Source organism: Coffea eugenioides, chromosome 7 (genome assembly GCF_003713205.1).
Source record: "Coffea eugenioides isolate CCC68of chromosome 7, Ceug_1.0, whole genome shotgun sequence".
In the NCBI taxonomy this organism is placed as follows: domain Eukaryota; kingdom Viridiplantae; phylum Streptophyta; class Magnoliopsida; order Gentianales; family Rubiaceae; genus Coffea; species Coffea eugenioides.
In genome coordinates this window covers 32,269,665-32,279,463 of record NC_040041.1, presented here as the reverse complement: position 1 = coordinate 32,279,463, position 9,799 = coordinate 32,269,665, and the positions used below count along the sequence as shown (strand labels likewise).

The 9,799-nt window shown below is 34.5% G+C and overlaps 1 protein-coding gene across 5 annotated transcripts; it reads right to left on the bottom strand.

Annotated features, from left to right (window-relative positions):
- Positions 1-568: 568 nt before the first annotated feature.
- LOC113778004 (extradiol ring-cleavage dioxygenase-like) lies at positions 569-8,059 on the bottom strand. 5 transcript variants are annotated; one of them, XM_027323242.1, is made up of 5 exons: positions 7,938-8,059; positions 7,781-7,843; positions 6,759-7,027; positions 1,936-2,303; positions 569-923 (listed from the first exon to the last, which is right to left on the bottom strand). In XM_027323242.1, the coding sequence occupies exons 3-5, from the start codon at positions 6,996-6,998 to the stop codon at positions 731-733; spliced, it is 801 nt and encodes a 266-aa protein (XP_027179043.1). In that variant the 5' UTR covers positions 6,999-7,027; positions 7,781-7,843; positions 7,938-8,059; the 3' UTR covers positions 569-730. The 5 variants fall into 5 exon arrangements, with proteins under 5 accessions (XP_027179043.1, XP_027179048.1, XP_027179046.1 ...); XM_027323247.1 differs by having other exon boundaries at positions 2,017-2,303; XM_027323245.1 differs by having other exon boundaries at positions 7,797-7,843.
- Positions 8,060-9,799: the final 1,740 nt, after the last annotated feature.

Sequence of the window (9,799 nt, the reverse complement as noted above, 5' to 3'; positions counted from 1 at the left end):
GGTGTATTTTTAGACGCAATGCCTTCTGAGGCTATTGAGATCAAAAGTTCATGAATAAACCTGCAGGGATTCTGCTAAAGCGTGATTAGTCTACTCTTGAAGGTATCAAGCAATTCTATGTTAATGCTGAAATGGAGTGATTAAGGCTTGAAACACTCTTTAATCTTTAATGAGACTCTTGAAACAGCCATAAGCTGGTTCAATAAGCATTGGTGTTTTTGGACACTTAGGGTTCACCTGTAAAGAAGTTGTCTATGGTGACTCTTAATGAGGTCTTAAGACAGCTACAAGGGAATGAAAACGAGCTTTGGAACCACTTGGGTGAACTTTCTACATTTGAGGGACTATTGTAGCTGATTTTAAATGTGAAGGACTAACAAATTTTTTTATGAAAATGTAAGTGACCAATTTGGCATATTTCTCTGGGTATTTTGGTCTTTGCAATCTAAGTCGTTGTATTGCCAATTCTTGCTAACTGGGCTTCTTGTTGTAGGAAAGTTTAGAAGGTTTTTGTACAAATACGGGAAAAATAAGGTGTTTTGATTTAAACAAACATGGACAAAAAAAATTAAAGCAAAAGAAGATTACAAAGGCAACATCACAAGTAGCCTTTTTGTCCACATAAAACCAATAAGAAACTTCATACACGTATAATTTCAACATTATTCACAGTTTTTCTGTATGGTGTGCTCTTATTATACAAGAGTAACACATAAAGAAGCATAATTCTTTAATCGGTTGCATCAAACTTGTATGAAGCGTACGAAAGAGAGTTAAGACTCCAGCTATGATGGATAAGTTCCGCTTTTGATTTTTCACCTGCAGCCCCCATTGCAACATGTAACGGATAAAAGTGTTCAGGCCAAGGGTGAGCAGTTTTTGCATGTGGTGCCTTCTCTTCATAGTGCATAATATCATCATACCTAGTAAGAGTAATACCTATTGTTAATGTTGCTTAAAATATCACATCAAACAATCTACAAAAAGTGAACAGGGAAGAAAGTTTCCTATGACAAGGTAGCAACTGGTAAGTTATTAAGACTATTTAGTTTTTATTAGTTCTCACATAGCAAAATGCATACAAAGAGAGACCCAATAAAGATTACTGAAAACATGAACCTCAAATCCCAATATTCTTCTGACAAAGATTTGAAATCCCAATGTCCGGAGCATTGAGAGGCTGTGTTCTTAATTGAATTCAGGATATAGCATACATGAAATAAACAACAGACACATATAATAGAGTGTTGGAAGGCAAAAGCAGAGGAGGGAACACACTGAGTAAAGCAAAGAGCAGCAAGACCTAAAACATAAGTTTCACAATTCAAGCTCCGAAAAGAACTTGTAAAGGACTAAGATCCTTCTCCACATTCATCTTCCAGATACTACCTCTCATATTAACTCAGGGATGCTGTGTACATGACGTAAATTGATCCTAATTGGTGGGGAGATGCACTATTCCCCACCAATTACTTGATCCTAACTAAAATTGACTCCAAGAACAGTGACATATTGATGATGCTTAGCTTAACCAGTGGCAATCTGCCATAACTTTCTTACACATATAGAGATGTGCATATAAGTTATATGCACATTTTTAACCTATATGCACAGAGATGTGACCATAAGGATGACTGGATGCATCTCAACCAGTACGATCCTCTAGCCTACTTGTCAACCCAGTCCGAAAAGGAGAAAACATCCATACATGTAACTTCATGTATCAAATACTTATTTTCGATATGTGTGGCTAAGCAACAGTCAACAAAATGACATCTTTTACCTGTCTGTTCATGACACATTCTCACAAATACATCATGTTTTAGATGTGTATGGCAAAGAGTGGCAATATTGCCATTGATTTGTTAAATTTATCTGAAGAATTATGAACAGACGAGTTTAAAAATTGTAAGTTTGTACTTTTTAATGCTTTACCTTCCGCTGAGAAGGGCATCTTTGAGCCATGTGTCAAATTGTAAAGCCCAAGAATCAATAGAACTGGATTCGTGGAGAGACCTTAAGTTGTGCGTGGCAGATCCAGAACCGACTATGAGGTAGCCCTCATTCTTCAGAGACGCCAATGCTCTTCCCATTTGGTAATGGTAAGTCCCGTTCTGGCTTGACTGGACGGATAGCTGGCAGACGGGTATATCAGCCTCTGGGTACATAAGCATGAGGGGAACCCATGCTCCATGATCCAAACCACGCTTCTTATCCTCATATACATAATTAAAACCAGAACCTTTGAGCAGTTCCTTCACTTTCTTTGCCAATTCTGGAGCTCCAGGAGCAGGATACTTCAGCTGGAATATAAGAGTGAAGATGAGTTAAGGAAATGTTTTAGGCATACAAGCATCTGATATAAGTCTGGAATCCCAGTATTGAATACTACTTTATACAATATTTGATAATTTCAGGCATCCCAATCCACATGATCCAAGGATGTTCTAAAACTGTTGTTTGTCACATCCAATCAGGAGTGCATCTGCAATTGTAAAAAGACGTTCCACTCATTACTATTACCGGCTTTCTAATCCTAGCTACTGTAGGTTTCCCCTAGCCATCTCAATTATTTTTTATGGTATTCAATATAAACAATATTCTAGCATCCTTGAGAAGCTTATGTGATAATAGGACATTAATTAGTATAAAAACTCATCCTCAAAAAAAAATTTGCTAATTTTGCAAGATGCCTCTCATTAAGTGCAGGAATTTTATACTTGTCATTGTGTTTCTGGAAACCATAGACAGGATTTAAAATCTAAAATCTCTTTTATATTTCCTGTAAGCAGAAGCCAACCCTGCGCTTGAAGAAGTGCTTCCAAAATTAGTCCAGCATCAAAACATGTTAGCTGGCAAGTCAAAGCCAGTGATCAGTTGTTTAGGTGTTTTATTCAGTTTGTCAGTGGGTGCAACTCTTCAAAGATGGTTGTCCTTCAGGAATTCAAAAAGTCATGGAAGCTAAAACAAGTTCACAACAAGCATATGATCTCTAATTCCAGATTTGAAGTCATCAGACTATGAATAGCTTTTGCCAAGGTAATGTAATATTTCAGTGTATATTTTCATCATAACCCAAATTTTATATAGGTACAATTTTAAATCTTTATTAAACATCAAAGATTCAGCCAAATTAAATTGTGATTGATGGGACTCCCAAGAATTGGAAACATCAAACTGCTTGCACGCTTTTGCCAAAGAGCACGCTACACAAATGCCTTTCCTACTACCCAGAGGGATTAAAATTATGACAACCAAAAATTGTGCTTCACCAACTCTATTACTCTAGACCAATTGCAGATAACCATCACCACAAAGTGGCCTGTGTTATGTTGCATTGAAGATGAAAAAGCAACCAGAGTAGAGCTACGGTAAATCATGAGTAATTCTAACAATATTTCTGCCCCAAATCTGTTTACTTATTTAAGTTTTTTCACCATTAATTGTTTGGATCTCAAACAAAAACCAAAAAATGGCAATTCATGTATGTGGTGGAGAAGCCAATGAAGGAACAAAACATTAATTCAAAAACCCTCATCACTATTTGCAAACCACAGTTGTATCACAGTTGCCCAAGCGCCATGCAGATTATATGGTTTATCAATGTAAGACTGCAAAAGGAATACAGTTGGAGAGATTTACAAGAACAACAGAAACTGGAAAACATTTATTCAGCTTTAAGGATCGGCTATTAGCTGACGACGACATTACTACAACAGATCCTAGTAAAGAAATTACAAATGACACCTAGTAAAGATCCCGCAGACTGAAAGTTGAATGATTATCTAATCCCTCATTTTTTTTTGTTTACTTTTTTCTTGTACACTTTCTGGTTCTTATTCACAGACGTAATGTCATCATTGTATCAAACAAACAGGCAAACAACTGCAGTTCCCTGTCGTTTTCCTAATTTTCTAGATTAACAATTCATAGTGTAGAACAAGCATTGTTCAGCTGCAAAAAATCCAAATAATTACATTTTCATCTAGGATATGAGACTTATTCTCCAATAATTTTACTCAAATGACATAGTAATCACGTTCAGGTTTTTCCTCTTGGGCTTTTTGCTGCTTGCATTTTATGAGCTTTTCAAATTGAAATCTCTGATTCTTAAAAAGAAAACAATTTCTTCATTCAACTACCAAGCCACATAAAAGCTCAAAATGTAACAGAGGAACAATATAGTTATTCAAGCACTCTAACAAACCCTTCATGTAATGGGCTAGACTCTTGCCAACAAGCTCAATACTCTTCCACCATACAACTTGTGGCTATAAAGATAGAACGACCAAGGATGCATCCTGCTCTGGTACCATAAGATGGAACAAATGAATTCAACTGAAAAGTGATTCTGAGGAAGTGGCCTAACATATACGCTAACTAGTCAAAGTTCTTATGAAAGCAATGTGGTGCGCTAAAAGTACCTCTAACACATTACTTACAATCAAAAGAATTTCTTTGGATCAAGCAGTTGAGCTCTAGAAATACAGGTAAACAGGTACCTGGAAATCTCAAGGAATTGGGAACCAATCATTGAAGAACCCAGAGCCAACAAAACAAACTTAAAGAAACTCAGAAAGGAGAAACATAGATTGCCTATGGAATAGGTTCTGCAAAACTAAGAGGTCAATGTCAAATGCTTCAAAGGAAGAAAAGGCACATGTGAAATGCAAACACCTAAGATACACTCTCACACCGCGTGAATTATTGCCTCATCTATAACAAATGACCCTCTTTATTCTAGAGATAAAAATTTGCGACAGTAAATTTGGTGTTTATACAGACACACCTGCAACTACTTAAGGTTTGCCTATTAATAGTTGGTTAAGTGAATGATCCTTATAGAGTAAATATAAACTAGCCCACAACTTCCACAGCTCTCATTAACACAAGAAAACAGACAATCACACTTGAGATGACACAAATGTAGGACATGCATAAATGGCTAGTATAAAAAAATCTTAATTCACTTTGCAGCATATAATCAAGTGAGATGAATTACTAGATCAACGTGACATCTAAACCACTAGAGTAATTCATCTTGCTCAGAGTTTCCACTATCTGTTTAAACTCGATGATAGATTAATAGATGCAAATCATAATACTCCTTTAGTCCCAGTTGATTGTCATGGTATGGGTTCACGAACTAGTTGACTGAAGTTCCTTCCTACCAAAAAGACTGGTCAGAATTTATAAGTGTGATGGGTCAAGTCAGAGAAAAAAAGACATAGAACAACTGCCAGACAAACCAGAATGAGGTTTATTACTGTTTTATACTTATAATCTTAAATTAACTCTACTCAAACTCCAGCACTTTGTGCATGACAACTGAAAAAAAGAAAATAGGAAAACAGTAAAGTGGCTCTTCATAATATCCTCTGAAACAATATTGGATTAATCTCTGCCATAGGAACTCCAAGTTTTGGACCTCCATATAATCAGTTCCAAAAAAACAGTTTATAATGCCGATAAACATAATCCAACAAAAAAATATAGCCCTGAGAAATTTCTCTTTAAGTTAAAAGCAAGCCAGTAATGTAGCCCAACCAAAATCCCAGTATCCAGAAGGTAAACGGCATTCAAGACAAGTGATTTTTTTTTTTTTTTGGCCGAGAAGTTACATTCAGGTTGAAGCTTCAGTTTGAACACTACATCAATTTGAAGGGGAAATAACTGCCCATGAGAGGTATGATATACTAGAAAGAAACACATTTGGAAGATAAGCTGTTTCAATAAAATCTAAAAAGGCCTTTTAGCTAGACTCGGATAAAAATTACAGCAGATGACTTGACCTGTACAGACAGGATAAACAGCAAAGTTCTTCATAGTGGAATCAAAAAGCTCAGAGTTTCTTTCCTTCTTTCTTTGTTTCTTTTGACTAGCTTAGTGTACGCTTTGGTATAGACTACAACGAGAAAGACAATCTCATGGAAACCTATCACATCATAGTTCTATTGAAACCTAGAATGACATATCTGGAATGATTTGAATTGGCCAAATGGAAGGGAGCTGGAGCCTTTGTATAAGTTCAAATTACTCATAATTGCTCTCCTTCAAAGTCATATGTCCACATATATCCATCAGAGTATTACTTGTACTAGCTAACATCAAATATCATAAAAGTCTCAAACCTATCATAGTTAAAGGCATATTATAAATGAAGTGCCTTTTACAAATCAGCCCATAAGAAGGTTAATGTGCACAAACAAAAAACCAACAAGATTCATGTTTCCTCCTCATTATGCATTGTAAGGATATATAAATAGACCTCAACTACAGCTACACATCCATAAAGGATTACGTGCAGCAGCTGCAACCCAATTCAACCAGAGTAATATGATGATTTGACAATCCTCTTGAGTATTATACTGTCTTTTCTTTATTTCTCAAAAACGAGTTTAGTGATGTATTTCATGTTTCTCCTTTAGTTTCCTTAGGATCAGACTGGTGGTATCATTGTCTTGCAGATTAACCTTAAAGCAAATTCTTTCAAGTTTCATCTTTGTTTTTCCTTAGCATTAGCAGGGATCCTTGTCTTTCTCCAGACTAACTTTGAAACAAATTAATTCTAGTAAAAGATAGATTCATGATTAACATGAGATAAGCAGATTACTGATAATCATTTACAGAGCACACCTACGTGTCCTATACTTGAACACATGGACACACTTAGATGTGTAGGTCTATTAGTGTATATGCAAGTACAAGAAAGAGAGAATGAAACAAACAAATAAATAAATAAGAGAACTGGAGAGCACCTCGTACATAGGCCTGGGGAAGCCATAGAAATCATGGATAGTGTTGTGACAGCCATGGATGACATTCACAGAGGGTTCCGAAGTATCCCAATGGGCAGATATCACTAGAATGCCTTTTGGTCTCTGGCTAAAGACAGTTTCTCTAAAACCCTGCAAGAAGCGTCTGGCAGCCAACGACTCATCTATGGAAAGGGTGGGTGATCCATGTGATATGAAAAATGTCTGTTTTATAGCTCCCATCTTCTCTGCTTCTTCTTCTTCTTCTTCTCCTGGAATTTTCAAGTTCTTTGCTTTTCATTTTTAAGATTTGGTTTGTACAATGGATATTTCAATTTAAAAAAAAAAAAAAAGTAACAGCGACAAAAAACCAAGATTGCAGAAAGCAAGAAGGATTAAAAGAAAATAGTACAGATCGAAATGTAAATAAAGATAAAGAGGAAAGCATAGAAACGTAAAAGCCAAAATGACTAAGAATCTAAAACCATGAAGTAGAGCAGAAAACTTCCAACTCCTCCTTAGAAGATTGATATCCACTACCAGTGCGTTCAATTTAATCTTCTTCTAATGGTGATCTTTGCGTTTACCAGTTCAGGGCAAACTATGTCTCAACTAAAATGAAAATAGCCAAGCAGTTAAAGAAAGCATATTTGTAACTCCAAAAATCACTTGAAACTTCTAAAAAATAGTGCATAACAAAAATTGAAGGCAGATGATAAACATTTATTATTTTAATTTGATAAACATGCCCAAGCCCATTATGAGTATTCCTATAATTAAGCTATACTTCAAAATGAACCAAATTGACAGAATGCTGAAGAAAACAATAATTAAAAAGTAGCACCAGATGGCAGGTGAGAACCATGGAAGGATCAAAGAAAATCAAAGAAAGAAAAAGTCAAACTAATATTAACAGCAAAGGGAAAAACCCAGCTACCCAAAAATTCAAAAGTAAATCATCAGAGCAGATGCAAAAGTAGTCATAATTCATCAATCTCAAGAACATAAAACCCAAAAGCCTCTACCTTTAAAAAAACCCACCAATATTTTATGATTGACAGCTCCTGAAAATGAATATCCAACCTAAACTGGCAGCAGAATTACATTAGAAACAATAAAAATGTTTAGGAAGAAAAAAATAAAACAAAAAACATAAAAGTATAGGAATATTACTGTCGATACCTGTGAGGTAGGTGATGAGAAAGATTGAGGAGGTGAGTCAAAAGGAAGGACCGCAATTTTATGCTTTCTCGAAAGCTTTCCCACCTAAGGAGCCAGTCGTCTAGCAAATTTACCCAAAGAAAGCCAAACGGCTCTTTTATGTTAATCAATAACGGGAGTTTATACTTAAAAAAAAAAAAAGGTACAGTTTTGGCGGTAGTTGGTGGCTGTTGGTGGGTTCTATATTTGACATATCATTAGCTTTGAATTAATTGGATTTTGCCCCCCATTAGATTGGGCCTTTGTGCTACTTTGCGTCCATAAATTTTCTCCCCACAATTATAGGAATATTATTATAGGTATAGGTGGCAAACAAATCCATTTAACTAAATTTATCCATCTATATCCACATATAAATAGATGGATATGGATATCTTAAAGTTTTGCATATGGATATAAATAGGTTACCCAATAAATAGGTATTATTTAGGCCTATGTTTGATTATTGAATTCACTGTTGGAGACTTTCATGCATTAATATTGTTGAAACCTTGTATATAGTGGAATGTTTTATTTTTTATCCTTAACAAACATTTGATGCACTTTTGACACAACTAGATATCCTCCTTAACTTTTTTCAGATTTTTCATTTTGTCATACTGGTGTATACACTGTCAGTGTATATAAGATTTACTCTTATTATTATTTGTTCTTTTATCTTACAATTTTATTTTCTCATAGTTTGTTAACTTGCTCATTTTTCAGCATTACTAATTTATAATAAGTTTTAGTCTCCTTTCCTACCTTTCCAAAATGAAATTTTAAATTTGCACACGAAAAAAATACTAGAAGTTCAAAGTTTTTGGATAAAGTTTTTATGTTAACTTTCATAGTACTTAATTCAAATTTTTTATATTCTTATTGTTTAATTATTAAATAGTATATAATTTTTCGATATAGAGCACAGATGGAAAAAAATTAGTAATTAGGCTTATTGAACATTGTAAATAAATATTTAAAACTAATGATGGATGCAAAATGTGATATAAATTAATAATTTAGTTTACAAAAATGAATTTAAATGAGTTAACAAAAATTTAAAATAAATGGGTAATGGGTACCCAACTCGTTTTTTGACTTACCCCTTCATATCCATATAATTAAATACATATAAATAAGTTGACTCAGTTATACCCATTACCCATTTCAACGTGTCCAAAACCCTTTTCAACGCGTCCAAACCCGTTCAAATCAACCATTTTGACACATCTAATTGTAGGTATCCAGAATCTCTTAATTACACCCCCATCTCCCGCATTACTCAAGTCATCCCTCCCTCCTCCAAACGGTTAGAGATAATGATTGTGTCCAAAACATTGATATGACATTGGCTGTAGCGACAAAGCCACCTTTGTATTCGAGCATATTATTAAAGGAAAAAATATCACACTTGTTCATGGGATATTAAAATGAAATTAAACAAAAAAAAGAAGCAAAGTATTAAAGGGTTGGCTATTAATTGAGGTGAAAATGAGAAAAAAAATCATGAAACTTGCACACCAATTTTACACCATTTCTCTTTTCTTCATCCACATTATCTTTAATTTTTTTTTTCTTTTTACTATATTACTTTTCTTTTGTATTTCCCTTTTTTGCCCATTCTTTTCATGCCACAAATTACTTCCTTCCCTATGTCACAATTAGTTGTATATTTAGAATAACCTTGTCAATTACTTTAATGTCATTCTGTGTGAGAGCCCGTATTTCACAATTATTTTCTTAGGGTTTAGTTCCCTTTAATTGCATGTTTTCTGCATTTTCTGGTTTAGAAATATTTTCTTAGTGGATTTTATGAGCAATTATAGTTTTAAGATGATTTTTCT

Coding starts and splice junctions, on each gene's coding strand:
- LOC113778004 (XM_027323242.1), bottom strand. CDS start 6,998: ATGGGAGCTATAAAACAGACATTTTTCATATCACATGGATCACCCACC. Junction 2,304..6,758: donor TCCCCAGGCCTATGTACGAG/GTGCTCTCCAGT, acceptor CTTATATTCCAG/CTGAAGTATCCTGCTCCTGG. Junction 924..1,935: donor GATGCCCTTCTCAGCGGAAG/GTAAAGCATTAA, acceptor TACTCTTACTAG/GTATGATGATATTATGCACT.